General features: G+C 51.2%; 2 protein-coding genes and 1 long non-coding RNA gene across 3 annotated transcripts in view; 2 read left to right on the top strand and 1 right to left on the bottom strand.

The window, feature by feature from the left end:
• Nucleotides 1-1,660: 1,660 nt before the first annotated feature.
• LOC146751055 (uncharacterized) lies at nt 1,661-6,557 on the bottom strand. The gene is made up of 3 exons (XR_014941953.1): nt 6,401-6,557; nt 3,805-3,865; nt 1,661-1,808 (listed from the first exon to the last, which is right to left on the bottom strand). It is a non-coding gene; the product is annotated as an uncharacterized LOC146751055 (long non-coding RNA).
• A 277-nt stretch (nt 6,558-6,834) lies between these two features.
• LOC146751054 (NADH dehydrogenase [ubiquinone] 1 beta subcomplex subunit 11, mitochondrial-like) lies at nt 6,835-11,137 on the top strand. The gene is made up of 3 exons (XM_085535711.1): nt 6,835-7,006; nt 9,759-9,889; nt 10,934-11,137. Exons 1-3 carry the CDS (start codon nt 6,860-6,862, stop codon nt 11,055-11,057), a joined length of 402 nt encoding a protein of 133 aa, XP_085391837.1. The 5' UTR covers nt 6,835-6,859; the 3' UTR covers nt 11,058-11,137.
• Nucleotides 11,138-12,860: 1,723 nt separating this feature from the next.
• LOC146751053 (ubiquitin-like modifier-activating enzyme 1) overlaps nt 12,861-25,899 on the top strand; it is a gene marked incomplete at its 3' end in the record, with an annotated part of 39,364 nt that continues 26,325 nt past the window's right edge. Inside the window, exons 1-4 of the mRNA XM_085535710.1 lie at nt 12,861-12,997; nt 19,804-19,899; nt 22,402-22,460; nt 25,425-25,593. Coding sequence (XP_085391836.1) covers nt 19,804-19,899; nt 22,402-22,460; nt 25,425-25,593 — 324 coding nt within the window. The remainder of the gene's footprint in view (nt 12,998-19,803; nt 19,900-22,401; nt 22,461-25,424; nt 25,594-25,899) is intronic.

Genomic DNA, 25,899 nt, shown 5'->3' with positions numbered 1-25,899 from the left:
AGGAGAGGGGGAGATATAGGGGGAGATATGGGGGGATATAGGGGGATATGGGGGGATATGGGGGATATGGGGGATATGGGGGATATGGGGGATATAGGGGGATATAGGGGGATATGGGGGATATAGGGGGATATGGGGGGATATGGGGGGTTATAAGGGGGGATATAGGGGGTATGGGGGGATATGGGGGGATATAGGGGGATATGGGGGGATATGGGGGGATATGGGGGATATGGGGGGATATAGGGGGATATGGGGGGATATGGGGGGATATGGGGGGATATGGGGGGATATGGGAATTTTAAGGCATCTTATGGGGGTCCCTATGGGGGGCTCTAGGGGATATGGGGGTCCTATGGGGGTCTATGGGGGTTCTATGGGGCATATAGGGGGATATAGGGGGATATAGGGGGATATGGGGGGATATGGGGGGATATGGGGGGATATAGGGGAGATATGTGGGGATATGGGGGGATATAAAGGGGATATAAAGGGGATATGGGGGGATATGGGGGGATATGGGGGGATATGGGGGGATATAGGGGGATATGGGGGGATATGGGGGGATATGGGGGGATATAGGGGGATATGGGGGGATATGGGGGGATATAGGGGGATATGGGGGGATATGGGGGGATATGGGGGGATATAGGGGGATATGGGCGGATATGGGGGGATATGGGGGGATATAGGGGGATATAGGGGGATATAGGAAGGGATATGGGGGGGATATGGGGGGATATGGGGGGATATGGGGGATATGGGGGATATGGGGGGATATAGGGGGATATGGGGGATATGGGGGATATGGGGGGATATAGGGGGATATGGCGGGATATGGGCGTCCTAAGGCATCTTATGGGGGTCCTATGGGGGGCTCTAGGGGGATATGGGGGTCCTATGGGGGTCTATGGGGGTTCTATGGGGCATATAGGGGGATATGGGGGGATATGGGGGGATATAGGGGGATATGGGGGGATATGGTGGGATATGGGGGATATGGGGGGATATGGGGGTTTTAAGGCATTTTATGGGGGTCCTATGGGGGGCTCTAGGGGGATATGAGGGGATATGGGGGTCTATGGGGGTTCTATGGGGCATATAGGGGGATATGGGGGGATATAGGGCGATATGGGCGGATATGGGGGGATATGGGGGGATATAGGGGGATATGGGGGGATATAGGGGGGATATAGGGGGATATGGGGGGATATAGGGGGGATATAGGGGGATATGGGGGGATATAGGGGGGATATGGGGGGATATGGGGGGTGATGGGGGGGATATGGGGGGTTATAAGGGGGGATATAAAGGATATGGGGGGATATAGGGGGATATGGGGGGTATAGGGGGATATGGGGGGATATAAAGGGGATATGGGGGGATATGGGGGGATATAAAGGGGATATGGGGGGATATGGGGGTCCTAAGGCATCTTATGGGGGTTCTATGGGGGGCTATGGTGGTCCTATGGGGGGATATAGGGGGATATGGGGGGATATGGGGGGATATAGGGGGATATAAAGGGGATATGGGGGGATATAGGGGGATATGGGGGGATATGGGGGGGATATGGGGGGATATAGGGGGATATGGGGGGATATGGGGGGATATGGGGGGGATTAATGGGGTCCGACCTGTGTGGGGGTCCCCGCTGTGCTTTGGGCTCCATCTGGGGGTCCCCATAACCCCGATAATCCATATCTCGATAGTCGTGATCCCGTTGGCTGCGGGACCCCCCCACACCTGGGGGGCTTTCGGGGGGGGGGGCTGCCCCATAACGACCCGTCCGGTCCCCACGGCCGCCCCTATAGGGGAAATAAAGGGGGGGGGGCTTTAAATGGGGACCCCCCTATAAGCCCCCATCACCCCCTCCCCATAACCTATAGGGACCCCCCCCCCATCTATGGGGTCTCTCATTCATTATAGGGACCCCCCCCCATCTATGGGGTCTCTCTTCCCCTATAGGACCCCCCCCCAACTATGGGGTCTCTCTTCCCCTATAGGACCCCCCCCCCAACTATGGGGTCTCTCTTCCCCTATAGGACCCCCCCCCCCATCTATGGGGTCTCTCTTCCCCTATAGGGACCCCCCCCATCTATGGGGTCTCTCTTTCCCTATAGGGACCCCCCCCCCCATCTATGGGGTCTCTCATTCATTATAGGGACCCCCCCCCATTTATGGGGTCTCTCATTCATTATAGGGACCCCCCCCCCATCTATGGGGTCTCTCTTCCCCTATAGGGACCCCCCCCATCTATGGGGTCTCTCTTTCCCTATAGGACCCCCCCCCCCATCTATGGGGTCTCTCTTCCCCTATAGGGACCCCCCCCCATCTATGGGGTCTCTCATTCATTATAGGGACCCCCCCCCATCTATGGGGTCTCTCTTTCCCTATAGGGACCCCCCCCCATCTATGGGGTCTCTCTTTCCCTATAGGACCCCCCACCATCTATGGGGTCTCTCATTCATTATAGGGACCCCCCCATCTATGGGGTCTCTCATTCATTATAGGGACCCCCCCCCCATCTATGGGGTCTCTCATTCATTATGGGGACCCCCCCCCCCAACTATGGGGTCTCTCATTCATTATAGGGACCCCCCCCCATCTATGGGGTCTCTCTTTCCCTATAGGGACCCCCCCCCATCTATGGGGTCTCTCATTCATTATAGGGACCCCCCCCATCTATGGGGTCTCTCTTCCCCTATAGGGGACCCCCCCCCCCCCCCAACTATGGGGTCTCTCTTTCCCTATAGGATCCCCCCCCCCATCTATGGGGTCTCTCATTCATTATAGGGACCCCCCCAACTATGGGGTCTCTCATTCATTATAGGGACCCCCCCCCATCTATGGGGTCTCTCTTTCCCTATAGGACCCCAACCCCCATCTATGGGGTCTCTCTTCCCCTATAGGATCCCCCCCCATCTATGGGGTCTCTCTTTCCCTATAGGGACCCCCCCCCATCTATGGGGTCTCTCTTTCCCTATAGGATCCCCCCCCCCCCCAACTATGGGGTCTCTCATTCATTACAGGGACCCCCCCCCCATCTATGGGGTCTCTCATTCATTATAGGGACCCCCCCCCCCAACTATGGGGTCTCTCTTTCCCTATAGGACCCCCACCCCATCTATGGGGTCTCCCATTCATTATAGGGACCCCCCCCCCCATCTATGGGGTCTCTCATTCATTATAGGGACCCCCCCCCCAACTATGGGGTCTCTCTTTCCCTATAGGGACCCCCCCCCAACTATGGGGTCTCTCTTTCCCTATAGGGACCCCCCCCCACCTATGGGGTCTCTCTATCCCTATAGGGACCTCCCCCATCTATGGGGTCTCTCATTCATTATAGGGACCCCCCCCATCTATGGGGTCTCTCATTCATTATAGGGACCCCCCCCATCTATGGGGTCTCTCATTCATTATAGGGACCCCCCCCCCATCTATGGGGTCTCTCTTTCCCTATAGGACCCCCCCCCCCCATCTATGGGGTCTCTCTTTCCCTATAGGACCCCCCCCCCCCCATCTATGGGGTCTCTCATTCATTATAGGGACCCCCCCCCCATCTATGGGGTCTCTCTTCCCCTATAGGACCCCCCCCCCCCATCTATGGGGTCTCTCATTCATTATAGGGACCCCCCCCACAACCTTTAGGGTTGTGTCCCCCCCCCCCATTTTAGGGTCCCCCAGCCCCACTTTTAGGGTCCCCCCACCCCCATTTTAAGGGTGTCCCCCCATTTTCTGCCCCCCCCCCCCCCCCAGCCCATATTTAGGGTCTTCCCCCCCATTTTAGGGTCCCCCCCCCACCTTCGTTCATACTCCATGTCTGACGCCGCTGCCAGTCGGGTGACACGGGGACTGGGAGGAACTGGGAAGGAAACAGAGAGAGATGGAGACGGATGGGACTGGGATGGGACCAGTATGGCACCAGTATGGGACTAGGATGGAATGGGAGGGACTGGGATGGGACTGGGATGGGACTGGGATGGGACTGGGATGGGACTGGGATGGGACTGGGATGGAATGGGAGGGACTGGGATGGACTGGGATGGGATGGGATGGACTGGGATCATACTTGGGGGCGCTGGGATAAACTGGGATGGACTGGGATCGTACTGGGATCATACTGGGATCATACTGGGATGGACTGGGATGGGACCAGTATGGGACTGGAATGGATTGGGATGGACTGGGATGGAATGGGATGGAATGGGATGGACTGGGATGGACTGGGATGGACTGGGATGGATTGGGATGGAACTGGGAGGGAATGGGATGGACTGGGATGGACTGGGAGGGACTGGGATCATACTGGGATGGACTGGGATGGACTGGGATGGAATGGGATAAACTGGGATGGACTGGGATGGATTGGGATGGGACCAGTATGGGACTGGGATAAACTGGGATGGACTGGGATCATACTGGGATGGAATGGGATGGAACTGGGATGGACTGGGATGGACTGGGATGAACTGGGATGGAATGGGATGGAATGGGATGGAACTGGGATGGAATGGGATGGAACTGGGATGGGACTGGGATGGAACTGGGGATGGGAATGGGATGGACTGGGATGGGAATGGGATGGAATGGGATGGGAATGGGATGGAATGGGATGGAATGGGATGGAATGGGATGGAATGGGATCATACTGGGATGGAATGGGATGGAACTGGGATGGGACTGAGAAGGATTGGGATGGATTGGGATGGACTGGGATGGACTGGGAGGGAATGGGATGGAATGGGATGGATTGGGATGGACTGGGATGGAACTGGGATGGACTGGGAAGGCAATAGAGTGGCACTGGGATAAACTGGGATGGACTGGGATGAACTGGGATGGAATGGGATGGACTGGGATGGACTGGGATGGACTGGGATGAACTGGGATGGAATGGGATGGACTGGGATGGGAATGGGATGGACTGGGATTAACTGGGAAGGCAATAGAGTGGCACTGGGATAAACTGGGATGAACTGGGATGCACTGGGAGGGATTGGGATGGACTGGGATCATACTGGGATGGAATGGGATGGGACTGGGATGGGACTGGGATGGACTGGTAGGGAATGGGATGGAACTGGGATGGAATGGGATGGAACTGGGATGGAATGGGATCATACTGGGATGGAATGGGATGGAATGGGATGGGACTAGTATGGGACTGGGATCGTACTGGGATCATATTGGGATGGACTGGGATGGACTGGGCTGAGCCCCATAGGCCAAGAGCTGCCACGTGCCGCACTCCATCAAGCCCCGCCCACCTCATTACCATGCAAACCACGCCCACCTTCATTAGCATACAGTCAACAATTACCATATAAGCCCCGCCCACCTCATTACCATGCAAGCCACGCCCTCCTTCATTAGCATACAGACAACAATTACCATAAAAGCCCCGCCCACCTCATTGCCATACAAAACCACACCCACCTTCATTAGCATACAGACTTTGCCCACCTTTATTTGCATACGGGCCACGCCCACCTCATTAGCATATATGCCGCGCCCACCCCGCCACACACAGACCACACCCACCTCATTAGCATAGACACCACGCCCACCTCATTAGCATACAAACCACGTTCACCCCACCACACACGGACCACGCCCACCTCATTAGCATAGAAGTCACGCCCACCTCATTAGCATATAAACAACGCCCACCCAAACTACCATACAGACTGCACCCACCTCATTAGCATAGAAACAACGCCCACCTCATTAGCATACACACAAACGCACACCTACCCACCACACAGGCCACACCCACCTCATTAGCATAGAACCCACGCCCACCTCATTAGCATATAAGCAACGCCCACCCAACCAACACATAGACCGCACCCACCTCATTAGCATACAAGTCACGCCCACCTCATTAGCATACGAACCACGCCCACCCCAACTACCATAGACCACACACACTGTATTAGCATATAAAAGCCACGCCCATCTCATTAGCATGCAAGCCCACCAACACACCGACAGCACCCACCTCATTAGCATATAGAGGCCACGCCCACCTCATTAGCATACAGACCACGCCCACCCCCACAGAGACCACACCCACCTCATTAGCATAGAAGCCACGCCCACCTCATTAGCATACAAACCACGCCTACCCCACACAGAGACCACACCCACCTCATTAGCATAGAAGCCACGCCCACCCCATTAGCACGCGACCCCCAGCTTCCATACAAGCCACACCCACCTCATTAGCATAGACGCCACGCCCACCTCATTAGCATACAAACCACGCCTACCTCATTACCATACAAAGCCTCCCCCAGCCCCCTTTAAGCCCCGCCCCTTCCCCCCGAACCAACCAATCAGAATCGCTCGTTCCCGTTCCCACGCTCCCCCCATTGACCCCGGTTCATTTTCCCACCTCGGTCCGTTTCCCGCCGCCGCCGCCGTTTCTCCCCGCTTCAAAATGGCGGCTCCTCCTTGAGGCCGCTCAGCCCCTTCTTCTCCGCCCCCTCCGAGCTCCTATTGGTCGGCTGCGACGTCAGTCAGGAGATGCGAGGCGTTGATTGGTTGAAGGGACCAAAAGGGGCGGGGCGAGAAGTGGGTGGGGCCTAACGGGGAGGGGGCGGGACTTAAAGCTGGAAAGCTGGATCGCTATTGGCTGAGCGCCGCGAGGGAGCTCGCTGATTGGTCGACAGAGAGAGAGGCGGGACTAAAGTGGCGAGGGGGCGGGACTTCGCGCCCGCTCTGCGTTTCTATTGGCTGAGCGCTCGGAAGCCTCGCTCTGATTGGCGGAATGGAAAAAAGGGGAGGAGTCTAAGCCTCGCAATGACGACTGGGAGGCACCGGAAGTGCAGTGGGAGGGATTTCCGGTTTCAAGATGGCGGCGTTGTGGAAAGCGATCCGGTCGTTGAGGACAACGATGGGAACGAGGGGGAGAAGCGCCGGAACCGGAGCCGTCGTAACGACCCCGGAAGTGATCGGAGCAAACCGGAAGGAGGAAACGTGGGAGGAAGCGCAGCGGAAGGTGGGCGGGGCCTAAAGGGAAAAGGGGCGGGGCCTAACGGGGGGGTATGCGATGTGATTGGATGGGGGATGTGGGTATGGTAATGAGGGGGCGGGGACAAAGCGAAAGGGAGGGGCCAGAGTAGGGGGGCGGGGCCTAACGGGGGGGGGGTCTGTGTTGTGATTGGCTGGTGGGGAGTTGATATGGTAATGAGGGGGCGGGGCCAGAGCGAGGGGGCGGGGCTTATCGGTGAGGGGATGGACTGCGATGTGATTGGCTGAGGGAAGAGGATATGGTAATGAGGGGGTGGGGCCAAAGCGAAGGGGAGGGGCCAGAGAGAAGGGGCGGGGCCTAACGGGGAGTCTGTGTTGTGATTGGCTGGTGGGAAGTGTGTATGGTAATGAGGGGGCGGGGACAAAGCGAGGGGCGGGGCTTAATGGGAGGGGTTGGAGGGGTCTGTGTTGTGATTGGCTGATGGGAGTAAAATATGGTAATCAGGGGGCGGGGCCTAACGGGGCCCCTATCTCCCCATATCCCCAGCGTATCCCCTATATCTCCACTATAACCCCTATATCCCCATATCCCCTCATATAACCCCATATATCCCCATATAACCCCACATAACCCCATATCCCCCATATAACCCCATATCTCCCCCCATATAACCCCATATCTCCCCATCTAACCCCATATAACCTCATATTCCCCCATATCCCCCCCTATAACCCGATATAACCCCATATCCCCCCATATAACCCCCTATAACCCCCTATCTCCCCCATATCCCCCCCCATATAACCCCATATCTCCCCAGATCCCCCCATATAACCCCATATAACGCCATATAACCCCATATCCTTCCATATCCCCCCATATACCCCCATATAACCCCATATAACCCCATATAACCCCATATAACCCCATATATCCCCATATAACCCCATATAACCCCATATAACCCCATGTAACCCCATATAACCCCATATAACCCCATATAACCCCATATAACCCCATATATCCCCATATAACCCCATATAACCCCATATAACCCCATATAACCCCATATAACCCCATATCCCCCCATATACCCCCATATAACCCCATATAACCCCATATAACCCCATATAACCCCATATCCCCCCAAATAACCCCATATACCCCATATAACCCCATGTAACCCCATATAACCCCATATAACCCCATATAACCCCATATCCTCCCCATATCCCCCCATATAACCCCATATAACCCCATATAACCCCATATACTCCCCATATCCCCCCATATAACCCCATATAACCCCATATCTCCCCATATAACCCCATATCCCCCCATATAACCCCATATAACCCCATATCCCCCCCTATAACCCTATATAACCCCATATCTCCCCCATATAACCCCATAACCCCCACATAACCCCATATAACCCCATATAACCGCATATAACCCCATATCCCCCCATATAACCCCATATATCCCCTATATAACCCCATATATCCCCTATATAACCCCTTATAACCCCATATATCCCCTATATAACCCCATATAACCCTATATAACCCCATATATCCCCTATATAACCCCATATAACCCCATATATCCCCTATATAACCCCATATAACCCCATATCCCCCCCTATAACCCCATATAACCCCATATATCCCCATATAACCCCATATAACCCCATATAACCCCATATAACCCCATATAACCCCATATCCCCCCATATCCCCCCATATAACCCCACATAACCCCATATAACCCCATATAACCCCATATAACCCCATATCTCCCCCATATCCCCCCATATAACCCCATATATCCCCTATATAACCCCATATAACCCCATATAACCCCATATCTCCCCATGTAACCCCATATAACCCCATATAACCCCATATAACCCCATATCCCCCCATATCCCCCCATATAACCCCACATAACCCCATATAACCCCATATAACCCCATATAACCCCATATCTCCCCCATATCCCCCCATATAACCCCATATATCCCCTATATAACCCCATATAACCCCATATAACCCCATATCTCCCCATGTAACCCCATATAACCCCATATAACCCCATATAACCCCATATAACCCCATATCCCCCCATATAACCCCATATATCCCCTATATAACCCCATATAACCCCATATAACCCCATATCTCCCCATGTAACCCCATATAACCCCATATAACCTCATATAACCCCATATATCTCTCCATATAACCCCATATAACCCCATAACCCCCCATATAACCCCATATAACCCCATATCCCCCCATATAACCCCATATAATCCCATATCCCCCCCATATAACCCCATATCCCCCCATATAACCCCATATAACCCCATATCCCCCCATATCCCCCCATATAACCCCATATAACCCCATATAACCCCATATATCCCCTATATAACCCCATATCCCCCCATATAACCCCATATAACCCCATATAACCCCATATCCCCCCATATAACCCCATATAACCCCATATAACCCCATATAACCCCATATAACCCCATATAACCCCATATAACCCCATATAACCCCATATCCCCCCATATAACCCCATATAACCCCATATAACCCCATATAACCCCATATAACCCCATATCCCCCCATATAACCCCATATAACCCCATATAACCCCATATCCCCCCATATAACCCCATATCCCCCCATATAACCCCATATCCCCCCATATAACCCCATATAACCCCATATAACCCCATATAACCCCATATATCTCCCTATAGCACCCCGATCTCCACGGTTTCTATACGGATCCCGCTGCCGACCTGGCCAACGCTCGCGCCGTGTTCGTGGCCGGGGTGTCGCTGGCCTTGGTGCTGGGAGCGGCCTTCCTGCGTTACCTGCCTGACGGAGGGTATGGGGTGTATGGGGTTATATAGGGTTATATAGGGTTATATGGGGGAATATAGGATTATATGGGGGGGATATGGGGTTATATGGGGGGATATGGGGTTATATGGGGTTATATGGGGTTATATGGGGTTATATGGGGTTATATAGGGGATATATGGGGTTATATGGGGGTATATGGGGGGATATGGGGTTATATGGGGTTATATGGGGGATATGGGGTTATATGGGGTTATATGGGGGGATATGGGGTTATGTGGGGGGATATGGGGTTATATGGGGTTATATGGGGTTATATGGGGTTATATGGGGTTATATGGGGTTATATGGGGGGATATGGGGTTATATGGGGGGATATGGGGGGATATGGGGTTATATGGGGTTATATGGGGTTATATGGGGGGATATGGGGTTATATGGGGTTATATGGGGTTATATGGGGGGATATGGGGTTATATAGGGGATATATGGGGTTATATGGGGTTATATGGGGTTATATGGGGGTATATGGGGTTATATAGGGTTATATGGGGGGATATGGGGGAATATAGGGTTATATGGGGGGATATGGGGGGCATATGGGGTTATATGGGGGGGATATGGGAGAATATGGGGAGACATGGGGGTATAGGGGGGGTTATGGGGGGATATGGGGTTATACGGGGGAATATGGGGTTATATGGGGTTATATGGGGTTATATAGGGTTATATGGGGGGGATATGGGGTTATATGGGGTTATATGGGGTATAGGGGGGGGGGTTGGGGGGATTATAGGGGGGGATATGGGGTTATATGGGGAGATATGGGGTTATATGGGGGTATATGGGGGGATATGGGGTTATAGGAGGTTATATGGGATTATATGGGGGGGATATGGGGTTATATGGGGTTATATGGGGTATGGGGGAGGGTTTGGGGGATTATAGGGGGGGATATGGGGTTATATGGGGAGATATGGGGTTATATGGGGTTATATAGGGTTATATACAGGAGATTTGGGGCCATTTATAGGGTCACCCCCTATATATCCTATATGTTCCCCTATAGGTTACAGCTGTGGTCGCGCCGTGAGGCCGAACGTCTCATTCGGGATCGGGAACGTCGGGGGCTGCCCCTCATTGACCCCAATTACTACGACCCTAAAAGGCTGACGCTGCCCCATGAGGATTGAATGGGGGGGGGGGGAACTGACCCTATAAACAGGAACCCCATAAATAGGGGGAAACAACCCCAAATAAAGTGCTGGACTTATGGGGTTTTGGGGGGATTTGATTTGATTTGGGGGATACCAGGATCCAATATTGACCCCATAGAGACCCTATAGAGCCCAGGATCCCATATTGACCCCATAGAGACCCCATAGAGACCCTATAGAGCCCAGGATCCCATAGAGACCCCATAGAGACCCCATATTGACCCCATAGAGACCCTATAGAGCCCAGGATCCCATATTGACCCCATAGAGACCCCATAGAGACCCTATAGAGCCCAGGATCCCGTAGAGTCCTCATAGAGACCCCATAGAGACCCCATAGAGACCCTATAGAGATCAGGATCCCATATTGACCCCATAGAGACCCCAAATGCGGCCCTATAGAGATCAGGATCTCATATTGACCCCATAGAGACCCTATAGAGACCAGGATCCCATATTGACCCCATAGAGACCCTATAGAGATCAGGATCCCATATTGACCCCATAGAGACCCTATAGAGATCAGGATCCCATATTGACCCAATAGAGACCCTATAGAGATCAGGATCCCATAGAGACCCCATAGAGACCCTATAGAGCCCAGGATCCCATAGAGACCCCATAGAGACCCTATAGAGACCAGGATCCCATAGAGACCCCATAGAGACCCCATAGAGACCCTATAGAGACCAGGATCCCATAGAGACCCCATAGAGACCCCATAGAGACCCTATAGGGATCAGGATCCCATATTGACCCCATAGAGACCCTATAGAGCCCAGGATCCCATATTGACCCCATAGAGACCCTATAGAGATCAGGATCCCATACTGGCCCCATAGAGACCCTATAGAGACCAGGATCCCATATTGACCCCATAGAGACCCTATAGAGCCCAGGATCCCATAGAGACCCCATATTGACCCCAAATGTGGCCCTATAGAGACCAGGATCCCATATTGACCCCATAGAGACCCTATAGAGACCCCAAATGCGGCCCTATAGAGCCCAGGATCCCATAGAGACCCCATAGAGACCCTATAGAGCCCAGGATCCCATAGAGACCCCCTAGAGACCCCAAATCCGGCCCTATAGAGACCAGGATCCCATATTGGCCCCATAGAGACCCTATAGGGGTCAGGATCCCATATTGGCCCCATAGAGACCCTATAGAGACCCTATAGACACCAGGATCCCATAGAGACTCCATAGAGACCCCATAGAGACCCCATAGAGACCCTATAGAGACCAGGATCCCATATTGACCCCATAGAGACCCTATAGAGACCAGGATCCCATATTGACCCCATAGAGACCCTATAGAGACCAGGATCCCATATAGACCCGTTTTGCCCCACTTTATGGGGTCTTTCGGTCCCTATAGGGCAGCTGTGAGGCCCCATAGAGCCCTAAAAGCCGCCCCCATTACAACCTCCGCCCCCTATAGGGCCCTATAGGATCCTATATGACCCTATATGGCCCTATAAGGCCCAACGTGCGCCTCGTCCTTTTTGACCCTTCCCGGCTTCCGTAGGCGCGCTGCTGTGTCACGAAGCCACGCCCCTTACGTCTGTGCGCGATGACGTCAGTCCCGCCCCTTGCGTCAGTGCGTGATGACGTCATCAAGGAGGAAGAAGGGCGTGGCTTCCCCCATCCCGCACCGTCCGCTGAGGGAGGAAGGGCGGGGCGAGAGCTTTGAACCAATCAGAGAGCAGAAAGCTAGCGGAAGTCCCTCCCTACTTCCTCAGTCCATCCAATAGGAGGAGAGGTACTAAGCGGTGTCCAATAGGAAGGAAGGGGATGGGCGGGGCTTAGAGAGCGGGGCGGGGAGCGGCGGGGAGCGGCGCCGCCATCTTGTCGCGGAGGAGCCGAGAGCTGCGGGCGGGACCCGGCGCGGGGCCTGGACAGCGCCATTGGTACGGACCGAAAGGGCGGAAAGAGCCGAAAAGAGACGGAAAGAGCCGAACCGGGACGGGGGGGATCGATAGGGGGACATGGGGATATGGGGGGGAATGGGGGGGAATGGGGTGAGTAGTTAATGGGGGTAATTAGTGAGGGGGGTGATTAGTTAATGAAGGGGGGTAACTAATGAGGGGGGGGTTGTTAATGAGGGGGGGTAATTAGTTAATGGGGGGGGTAATTAGTGAGAGGGGGGTAATTAGTGGGGGGGGGTAATTAGTTAATGGGGGGGGGAGTAATTAATGGGGGGGGTAATTAGTTAATGAAGGGGGGGTGGTTAATGAAGGGGGGGTAATTAGGGGGGTGATTAGTTAATGAAGGGGGGGTAATTAGTTAATTAAGGGAGGTAATTAGTGAAGGGGGGTGCTTAAAGAAGGGGGGGTAATTAGTTAATGGGGGGTAATTAGTTAATGAAGGGGGGGTGGTTAATGAAGGCGGGGTAATTAGTGAGGGGGGGTAATTAGTGAGGGGGGGTGATTAATGAGGGGGGGTAATTAGTTAATGGGGGGGAGTAGTTAATGAGGGGGGATAATTAGTGAGGGGGGGTAATTAGTTAATGGGGGGGTAATTAGTGAGGGGGGTAATTAGTTAATGAAGGGGGGGTAACTAATGAGGGGGGGGTTGTTAATGAGGGGGGGGTAATTAGTGAGGGGGGGTTGTTTGTTAATGAGGGGGGGGTAATTAGTGTGGGGGGGTAATTAGTTAATGAAGGGGGGGTAACTAATGAGGGGGGGGTTGTTTGTTAATGAGGGGGGGGTAATTAGTGAGGGGGGTAATTAGTTAATGGGGGGGTAATTAGTGAGGGGGGTAATTAGCTAATGGGGGGGTAATTAGTGAGGGGGGTAATTAGTTAATGAAGGGGAAGTAACTAATGAGGGGGGGGTTGTTAATGAGGGGGGGGTAATTAGTGAGGGGGGTAATTAGTTAATGAAGGGGGGTAACTAATGAGGGGGTGGTTGTTAATGAGGGGGTAATTAGTGAGGGGGGTAATTAGTTAATGGGGGGGTAATTAGTTAATGTGGGGGTAATTAGTGAGGGGGGGTAATTAGTTAATGGGGGGGAAATTAGTTAATGAAGGGGGGGTAATTAGCGTAAGGGGGTAATTAGTTAATGGGGGGGGTAATTAGTGAAGGGGGGGGTGATTAATGAGGGGGGGTTGTTTGTTAATGAGGGAAGGTAATTAATGAAGGGGGGGTGATTAGTGAGGGGAGGTGGTTAATGAAGGGGGGGGTTGTTTGTTAATGAGGGGGGGGTAATTAGTTAATGAGAGTGGGGTGATTAATGGGGAGGTAATTAGTTAATGAAGGGGGGGAATTAGTGAAGGGGGTGGTTAATGAGGAGGGCGGTTGCTTGTTAATGAGGGCGGGTAATTAGCTAAGTGGGGTAATTAGTTAATGGGGGGGTAATTAGTGAGGGGGGATAATTAGTGAGGGGGGGTGATTAGTTAATGAGGGGGGATAATTAGTGAGGGGGGTAATTAGTGAGGGGGGGGTGGTTAATGGGGGGGTAATTAGTTAATGAGGGGGGTAATTAGTTAATGAAGGGGGGTAATTAATGAGGGGGGGTAATTAGTGAGGGGGTGGTTAATGAGGGGGGTTGTTTGTTAATGAGGGGGGGTGGTTAATGAAGGGAAGGTAATTAGTTAATGAAGGGGGGGTAATTAGTTAATGAAGGGGGGTAATTAGTGAAGGGGGGGTGATTAGTTAATGAAGGGGGTAATTAGTGCAGGGGGGGTGGTTAATGAGGGGGGGTAATTATTGGGGGGTGATTAGCTAAGGGGGTTAATTAGTTAATGGGGGGGGTTAATTAGTGAGGGGGGGTAATTAGTGAGGGGGGGTGATTAGTGAAGGGGGGGTTGTTAATGAGGGGGGGGTTGTTTGTTAATGAGGGGGGGTGGTTAATGAAGGGGGGGTAATTAGTTAATTAAGGGGGGTAATTAGTGAAGGGGGTGATTAATGAGGGGGGGTAATTAGTGTTGGGGGTTGATTAATGTAGTTAATTAAGGTGGGGTAATTAATGAAGGGGGGGTAATTAATGAGGGCGGGGTAATTAGTGAAGGGGGTGGTGATTAATGAAGGGGGGTAATTAGTGAACGGGGGGTAACTAGTTAATGAAGGGGGGGTGGTTAATGAAGGGGGGGTAATTAGTGATGTGGGGGGGGTTGTTTGTTAATGAGAGGGGCTTAATGAGGGTTAATTGGGGGGGTAATTAGTTAATGAAGGGGGGGAGGTTTATGAAGGGGGGTGATTAATGAATGGGGGGTAATTAGTGAAGGGGGGGTAATTAGTTAATGAAGGGGGGGTAATTAGTGACGTGGGGGGGTTGTTTGTTAATGAGGGGGGGTTAATGAGGGTTAATTGAGGGGATAATTAGTTAATGAAGGGGGGGTAATTAGTGAAGGGGGGGTAATTAGTGAAGGGGGGTTGGTTAATGAAGGGGGTGATTAAAGAAGGGGGGTAATTAGTTAATGAAGGGGGGGTGATTAATGAAGGGGATTGATGGCTTTAATTATATGTTAATGGGGGAGACTTAATTAGGGATGATGTTAATTAGAGCTACTGGTTAATTGGGAATGTTATTAATGGGGTTTAATGGGAGTTCTGTGCATAATAATGAAACTTGTTAATGAAGGAAGTAGTAACTAAGAAGTTAGTAATTAACGTGGAACTGTTAACGAGGGCGCTTCGTTAGCAGGGAGCTCATTAATTTGCATGGGGGGGTTAATTGGGAACCTCATTAATGGGGTGGCACCCAATAGAACCCAATGGGACCCAATAGAACCGAATAGAACCCAATGGGACCCAATGGGACCCAATAGAACCCAATGGGACCCAATAGAACCCAATGGAACCCAATGGGACCCAATGGGACCCAATAGAACCCAATGGGACCCAATAGAACCCAATGGGACCCAATAGAACCCAATGGAACCCAATGGGACCCAATGGAACCCAATGGGACCCAATAGAACCCAATGGAACCCAATGGGACCCAATAGAACCCAATGGAACCCAATGGGACCTAATAGAACCCAATGGGACCCAATAGAACCCAATGGAACCCAATGGAACCCAATAGAACCCAATGGGACCCAATGGGACCCAATAGAACCCAATGGGACCCAATGGAACCCAATAGAACCCAATGGAACCCAATGGAACCCAATGGAACCCAATGGGACCCAATGGAACCCAATAGAACCCAATGGAACCCAGTGGGACCCAATAGAACCCAATGGAACCCAATGGGACCTAATAGAACCCAATGGGACCCAATAGAACCCAATAGAACCCAATGGGACCCAATAGAACCCAATAGAACCCAATGGGACCCTATAGAACCCAATGGCACCCAATGGAACCCAATAGAACCCAATGGGACCCAATAGAACCCAATAGAACCCAATGGGACCCTATAGAACCTAATGGCACCCAATGGAACCCAATAGAATCCAATGGGACCCAATAGAACCCAATGGAACCCAATAGAACCCAATGGGACCCAATGGAACCCAATAGAACCCAGTGGGACCCAATAGAACCCAATGGAACCCAATGGGACCTAATAGAACCCAATGGGACCCAATAGAACCCAATGGAACCCAATGGAACCCAATAGAACCCAATGGGACCCAATGGGACCCAATAGAACCCAATGGGACCCAATGGAACCCAATAGAACCCAATGGAACCCAATGGAACCCAATGGAACCCAATGGGACCCAATGGAACCCAATAGAACCCAATGGAACCCAGTGGGACCCAATAGAACCCAATGGAACCCAATGGGACCTAATAGAACCCAATGGGACCCAATAGAACCCAATAGAACCCAATGGGACCCAATAGAACCCAATAGAACCCAATGGGACCCTATAGAACCCAATGGCACCCAATGGAACCCAATAGAACCCAATGGGACCCAATAGAACCCAATAGAACCCAATGGGACCCTATAGAACCTAATGGCACCCAATGGAACCCAATAGAATCCAATGGGACCCAATAGAACCCAATGGAACCCAATAGAACCCAATGGGACCCAATGGAACCCAATAGAACCCAGTGGGACCCAATGGAACCCAATGGGACCCAATGGAACCCAATGGGACCCAATAGAACCCAATGGAACCCAATGGAACCCAATGGGACCCAATAGAACCCAATGGGACCCAATGGAACCCAATGGAACCCAATGGAACCCAATGGGACCCAATAGAACCCAATGGAACCCAATGGAACCCAATGGGACCCAATAGAACCCAATGGGACCCAATGGAACCCAATAGAACCCAATGGAACCCAATGGAACCCAATAGAACCCAATGGAACCCAATGGAACCCAATAGAACCCAATGGAACCCAATGGGACCCAATAGAACCCAGTGGGACCCAATGGGACCCAATAGAACCCAATAGAACCCAATGGGACCCAATAGAACCCAATGGAACCCAATGGGACCCAATAGAACCCAATAGAACCCAAGGGAACCCAATAGAACCCAATAGGACCCAATAGAACCCAATAGAACCCAATAGGACCCAATGGAACCCAATAGAACCCAATGGGACCCAATAGAACCCAATAGGGCCCAATGGAACCCAATAGAACCCAATGGAACCCAATGGGACCCAATGGAACCCAATAGAACCCAATGGGACCCAGTAGAACCCAATGGGACCCAATGGGACCCAATAGAACCCAATGGGACCCAATAGAACCCAATGGGACCCAATAGAACCCAATGGGACCCAATAGAACCCAATAGGACCCAATGGAACCCAATGGGAACCAATGGAATTCAATGGGAACCAATGGAACCCAATGGGACCCAATAGGACCCAATGGGACCCAATAGAACCCGATGGAACCCAATGGGACCCAATGGGACCCAATAGAACCCAATGGGACCCAATAGAACCCAATGGAACCCAATGGAACCCAATGGGACCTAATAGAACCCAATGGGACCCAATAGAACCCAATAGAACCCAATAGGACCCAATAGGATCCAGTAGAACCCAATGGAACCCAATGGGACCCAATGGGACCTAATAGGATCCAATGGAACCCAATGGAACCCAATGGAACCCAATGGAACCCAATGGGACCCAATGGGACCCAATGGAACCCAGTAGAACCCAATGGGACCCAATAGAACCCAATGGGACCCAATAGAACCCAATGGGACCCAATAGAACCCAAGGGAACCTAATGGGACCCAATGGAACCCAATTGGACCCAATGGAACCCAATGGAACCCAATGGGACCCAATGGAACCCAATAGAACCGAATGGAACCCAATGAGACCCAATAGGATCCAGTAGAACCCAATGGAACCCAGTGGAACCCAATAGGATCCAGTAGAACCCAAGGGAACCTAATGGGACCCAATGGAACCCAATAGAACCCAATGGAACCCAATAGGATCCAGTAGAACCCAATGGAACCTAATGGGACCCAATGGAACCCAATGGAACCCAATGGAACCCAATGGAACCCAATAGGACCCAAGGGAACCCAATGGAACCCAACAGAACCCAATGGGACCCAATGGAACCCAACAGAACCCAACAGAACCCAATGGGACCCAATGTGACCTAATGTGACCCAATAGAACCCAATAGAACCGAATGGGACCCAATGGAACCCTATGGAACCCAATGGGACCCAATGGAACCCAATGGAACCCAATGGCACCCAATGGAACCCAATGGGACCCAATGGGACCCAATAGAACCCAATGGAACCCAATGGGACCCAATGGAACCCAATGGGACCCAATGGAACCCAACAGAACCCAATGGGACCCAATGGAACCCAATGGAACCCAACAGAACCCAATGGGACCCAATGGAACCCAACAGAACCCAATGGGACCCAATGGAACCCAACAGAACCCAATGGGACCCAATGGAACCCAACAGAACCCAATGGGACCCAATGTGACCCAATAGGACCCAATGTGACCTAATGTGACCCAATAGAACCCAATAGAACCCAATGGGACCCAATGGAACCCTATGGAACCCAATGGGACCCAATAGAACCCAATGGAACCCAATAGGACCCAATGGGACCCAATAGAACCCAATGGAACCCAATAGGACCCAATGGGACCCAATAGAACCCAATGGGACCCAATAGGACCCAATGGGACCCAATAGAACACAATGGGACCCAATAGGACCCAATGGAACCCAATGGGACCCAATAGGACCCAATGGGATCCAATAGAACCCAATAGAACCCAATGGAACCCAATAGAACCCAATGGAACCCAACAGAAACCAATGGGACCCAATAGAACCCAATAGAACCCAATGGGACCCAGTAGAACCCAATGGGACCCAATGGAATCCAATGGGACCCAATAGAACCCAATGGAACCCAATGGAACCCAATGGCACCCAATGGGACCCAATGGAACCCAGTGGAACCCAATGGGACCCAATGGGACCTAATAGGATCCGATGGAACCCAATGGGACCCAATGGGACCCAATAGGATCCAGTGGAACCCAATGGGACCCAATGGAACCCAATAGGATCCAGTAGAACCTAATAGGACCCAATGGGACCTAATAGGATCCAATGGGACCCAATAGAACCCAATAGGACCCAATGGAACCCAATGGAACCCAATAGAACCCAATGGAACCCATTGGTTGCTCTATGTCACCTTTGATTCCCATTGGCCGTCTCCATGTCACCCTTGTTTCCCATTGGCTGTCTCCACGTCCCTCTCGTCTCCCATTGGTAGATGTCCAGCTCCCCGCTGTCGAAGAAGCGCCGCGTGTCCGGGTCAGAACCGAACCTCAGTGTCACCAACGTCCCCAACAGCGACAGCCCCGCCAACGTGAGTCACCCATTGTTAGCTATTGTTATCTATTGTTAGCTATTGTTAGCTATTGTTATCTGTTGTTATCTATTGTCCCCCCCCATTGTCACCCATTGACACCTATTGTCACCCATTGACACCCATTGTCCCCCATTGTCACCCATTGTCCCCCATTGTCTCCCGTTGTCACCCATTGTCCCCATTGACACCCATTGACACCCATTGTCCCCCATTGTCACCCATTGACACCCATTGTCCCCATTGACACCCATTGACACCCATTGTCACCCATTGTCACCCATTTTCCCCCATTGTCACCCATTGTCCCCCATTGTCTCCCGTTGTCACCCATTGTCACCCATTGTCCCCCATTGACACCCATTGACACCCATTGTCCCCCATTGACACCCATTGTCACCCATTGACACCCATTGTCACCCATTGTCCCCATTGACACCCATTGTCCCCATTGACACCCATTGACACCCATTGTCCCCCATTGTCACCCATTGACACCCATTGTCCCCATTGACACCCATTGTCACCCATTGTCACCCATTGTCACCCATTTTCCCCCATTGTCCCCCATTGACACCCATTGTCCCCATTGTCACCCATTGTCACCCATTGTCCCCCATTGACACCCATTGTCCCCCATTGTCACCCATTGACACCCATTGTCACCCGTTGTCACCCATTGACACCCATTGACACCCATTGTCCCCTATTGTCACCCATTGTCCCCCATTGACACCCATTGTCACCCATTGTCACCCATTGTCACCCATTGTCCCCCATTGACACCCATTGACACCCATTGTCCCCCATTGTCACCCATTGACACCCATTGTCCCTATTGACACCCATTGTCACCCATTGTCACCCATTGTCACCCATTTTCCCCCATTGTCCCCCATTGACACCCATTGTCCCCCATTGTCACCCATTGTCACCCATTGTCACCCATTGTCCCCCATTGACACCCATTGACACCCATTGTCACCCATTGACACCCATTGACACCCATTGTCCCCATTGACACCCATTGTCCCCTATTGTCCCCCATTGTCACCCATTCTCACCCATTGTCACCCATTGTCAACCATTGTCCCCTATTGTCTCCCATTGTCACCCATTGATCCCCATTGATTCTCACTGACCCCCATTGATCCCATTGATTCCCATTGATTCCCATTGACCTCAATGTCCCCATTGACCCCATTGACCCCCATTGATCTCCATTGATTCCCATTGATGCCCATTGATTCCCATTGCTCCCCATTGATCCCCATTGATCCCCATTGATGCCCATTGATTCCCATTGATTCCCATTGATCCCCATTGATCCCATTGACCCCCATTGATCTCCATTGATCCCCATTGATGCCCATTGATTCCCATTGATTCCCATTGATCCCATTGACCCCCATTGATCTCCATTGATCCCCATTGATGCCCATTGAGCCCCATTGATCCCCCTTGATCTCCATTGATCTCCATTGACCCCCATTGATCCCCATTGATGCCCATTGATTCCCATTGATCCCATTGATCTCCATTGATCCCATTGATTCCCATTGATTCCCATTGATTCCCATTGACCTCAATGTCCCCATTGACCCCCATTGATCCCCATTGATGCCTATTGATCCCCATTGATGCCTATTGATCCCCATTGATCTCTATTGATCTCCATTGACCCCATTGACCCCCATTGATCTCCATTGATCCCCATTGACCCCATTGACCCCAATATCCCCATTGACCCCATTGCTCCCATTGACCCCCATTGATCCCCATTGCTCCCATTGACCCCCATTGATTCCCATTGATCCCCATTGATCCCCATTGACCCCCATTGATCCCCATTGATCTCCATTGACCCCCATTGACCCCAATGTCCCCATTGACCCCATTGACCTCAATGTCCCCATTGCTCCCATTGACCCCCATTGATCTCCATTGATCTCCATTGATCCCCATTGATGCCCATTGATGCCCATTGATTCCCATTGACCCCACTGACCCCATTGACCCCAATGTCCCCATTGACCCCATTGACCTCAATGTCCCCATTGACCCCATTGCTCCCATTGACCCCCACTGATCTCCATTGATCCCCATTGATCCCCATTGAAGCCCATTGATTCCTATTGATCCCATTGACCCCATTGATCCCCATTGACCCCATTGATCCCATTGACCCCAATGTCCCCATTGACCCTATTGATCCCATTGACCCCAATGTCCCCATTGACCCCATTGACCTCAATGTCCCCATTGACCCCATTGCTCCCACTGACCCCCATTGATCTCCATTGATTCCCATTGATCCCATTGACCCCAATGTCCCCATTGACCCCATTGACCCCATTGACCCCATTGACCCCATTGCTCCCATTGACCCCAATGTCCCCATTGACCCCATTGACCCCATTGCTCCCATTGACCCCAATGTCCCCATTGACCCCATAACCCCAAACGTTGGGCTGTGACCCTAAATGGCTGCTGACCCTACAGGGAATGGCGAAGAACGGCGGCGAAGCGGAGATCGATGAGGGGCTGTACTCGAGGCAGCTGTGAGTGTGGGATCTTATGGGGTCTTATGGGGTTTTATGGGGTCTTATGGGGTTTTATGGGGTCTTATGGGTTTTTATGGGGTCTTATGGGGTTCTATGGGGTTTTTATGGGGTCTTATGGGATATTATGGGCTCTTATGGGGTCTTATGGGGTTTTTATGGGGTCTTATGGGGTCTTATGGGGTCTTAAGTGGTTTTATGGGGTCTTATGGGGTCTTATGGGTTTTTATGGGGTCTTATGGGGTTTTATGGGGTCTTAAGTGGTTTTATGGGGTCTTATGGGGTCTTATGGAGTTTTTTATGGGCTCTTATGGGTTTTTATGGGGTCTTATGGGCCCTTATGGGGTTTTATGGGGTCTTATGGGGTTTTTATGGGATCTTATGGGGTTTTTATGGGGTCTTATGGGGTCTTATGGGTTTTTATGGGGTCTTATGGGGTCTTATGGGGTTTTTATGGGCTCTTATGGGGATCTATGGGGTTTTTATGGGATCTTATGGGTTTTATGGGGTCTTATGAGTCTTATGGGGTTTTTATGGGGTCTTATGGGTTTTTATGGGGTCTTATGGGTTTTTATGGGGTCTTACGTGGTTCTATGGGGTCTTATGAGTCTTATGGGGTTTTTGTGGGGTCTTATGGGGCCTTATGGGGTTTTTATGGGGTCTTATGAGTCTTATGTGGTTTTTATGGGGTCTTATGGGTTTTTATGGGGTCTTATGGGGTTTTTATGGGGTCTTATGGGGTTTTATGGGGTCTTATGGGGTTTTATGGGGTCTTATGGGGTCTTATGGGGTTTTTATGGGGTCTTATGGGTTTTTATGGGGTTCTATGGGGTTCTATGGGGTTTTTATGGGGTCTTATGGGGTTCTATGGGGTTTTTATGGGGTCTTTTGGGTCTTTATGGGGTCTTAAGTGGTTTTATGGGGTCTTATGGGGCCTTATGGGGTTTTTATGGGGTCTTATGGGTTTTTATGGGGTCTTATGGGGCTTTATGGGGTTTTTATGGGGTCTTATGGGTTTTTATGGGGTTTTATGGGATTCTATGGGGTTTTATGTGGTCTTATGAGGATTTATGGGGTCTTATGGGGTATTTATGGGGTTTTTATGGGGTCTTATGGGGGTTTTATAGGGTCTTACCCTCTACTAAACTCCCCCTTTATGAACTAACTAAGGGCTATAATTACCCCTAATGAACATGCTGGGCCTTAACCCTCTTCCCCCCTGGTTAACGATCTAATTAACGCTAATTAATGTTAATTACCCCCCAGGTACATGCTGGGCCTTAACCCTCTTTCTCCTCTACTAACCCCCCCTTAATGGCCTAATTAACACCATTAATTACCCCTAATGAACATGGCTGGGCCTTAACCCTCTCCCCCCCCTCATTAACGAGCTAATTAACGCTAATTAACGTTAATTACCCCCCAGGTACGTGCTGGGCCTTAACCCTCTTTCTCCTCTACTAACCCCCCCCTTAATGACCTAATTAACACCATTAATTACCCCTAATGAACATGGCTGGGCCTTAACCCTTTCCTGATCCCCTCTACCCCCTCGTTAATGAGCTAATTAACACTAATTAACGCCAATTAACGTTAATTACCTCCTAGGTACCTGCTGGGCCTTAACCCTCTTTCTCCTCTACTAACCCCCCTCTTAATGACCTAATTAACACCATTAATTACCCCCGAGGTACATGGCTGGGCCTTAACCCTTTCCTGACCCCCTCTACCCCCTCATTAACGAGCTAATTAATACTAATTAACGCTAATTAACATTAATTAACCCCTAGGTACATGCTGGGCCTTAACCCTCTTTCTCCTCTACTAACCCCCCCCTTAATGACCTAATTAACACCATTAATTGCCCCTAATGAACATGGCTGGGCCTTAACCCTCTCCCCCCCTGGTTAACGATCTAATTAACGCTAATTAACGTTAATTAACCCCTAGGTACGTGCTGGGCCTTAACCCTCTTTCTCCTCTACTAACCCCCACCTTAATGATCTAATTAACACCATTAATTACCCCCCAGGTACATGGCTGGGCCTTAACCCTTTCCTGACCCCCTCTACCCCCTCGTTAATGAGCTAATTAACACTAATTAACGCCAATTATCGTTAATTACCCCCCAGGTACATGCTGGGCCTTAACCCTCTTTCTCCTCTACTAACCCCCCCTTAATGACCTAATTAACACCATTAATTACCCCTAATGAACATGGCTGGGCCTTAAACCTTTCCTGACCCCCTCTACCCCCTCGTTAACGATCTAATTAACGCTAATTAACGTTAATTACCCCCTAGGTACATGCTGGGCCTTAACCCTCTTTCTCCTCTACTAACCCCCCCCTTAATGACCTAATTAACACCATTAATTACCCCTAATGAACATGGCTGGGCCTTAACCCTCTCCCCCCCTGGTTAACGATCTAATTAACGCTAATTAACGTTAATTACCCCCTAGGTACATGCTGGGCCTTAACCCTCTTTCTCCTCTTCTAACCCCCCCTTAATGACCTAATTAACACCACTAATTACCCCTAATGAACATGGCTGGGCCTTAACCCTCTCCCCCCCTCGTTAACGATCTAATTAACGCTAATTAACGTTAATTACCCCCCAGGTACATGCTGGGCCTTAACCCTCTTTCTCCTCTACTAACCCCCCCCCTTAATGACCTAATTAACACCATTAATTACCCCTAATGAACATGCTGGGCCTTAACCCTTTCCTGACCCCCTCTACCCCCTCGTTAACGATCTAATTAACGCTAATTAACGTTAATTACTCCCCAGGTACGTGCTGGGCCTTAACCCTCTTTCTCCTCTACTAACCCCCCCTTAATGACCTAATTAACACCATTAATTACCCCTAATGAACATGCTGGGCCTTAACCCTTTCCTGACCCCCTCTACCCCCTGGTTAACGATCTAATTAACGCTAATTAACGTTAATTACCCCCCAGGTACGTGCTGGGCCACGAGGCCATGAAGCGGATGCAGACGTCCAACGTGTTGGTGTCGGGGCTGCGGGGGCTGGGGGTGGAGGTGGCCAAGAACCTGGTGCTGGGGGGGGTCAAATCCGTCACCCTACACGACCCCCAGCCCGCGACGTGGGCCGACCTGTCGTCACAGGTGGGTTAATTAGTGTTAATTAGTGTTAATTAGTGATTAATTAGGGTTAATGAGGTCTAAGAGTGGTTATATGGGGCCATTTGGGGGGCTTATAGGGGTCATTAGGGGGGTTTATGGGGTCAAATCCGTCACCCTACACGACCCCCAGCCCGCGACATGGGCCGATCTGTCATCACAGGTGGGTTAATTAGCGTTAATTAGTGTTAATTAGCTATTAATGAGGTCTAAGAGTGGTTATATGGGGCCATTTGGGGAGGTTATAGGGTCATTAGGGGGGTTTATGGGGTCAAATCCGTCACCCTACAC

Source organism: Coturnix japonica, unplaced genomic scaffold (genome assembly GCF_054131305.1).
Source record: "Coturnix japonica strain WE unplaced genomic scaffold, WE-NBRP24 Scf158, whole genome shotgun sequence".
NCBI lineage: Eukaryota > Metazoa > Chordata > Aves > Galliformes > Phasianidae > Coturnix > Coturnix japonica.
This window is presented reverse-complemented; position numbering and strand designations above follow the sequence as displayed.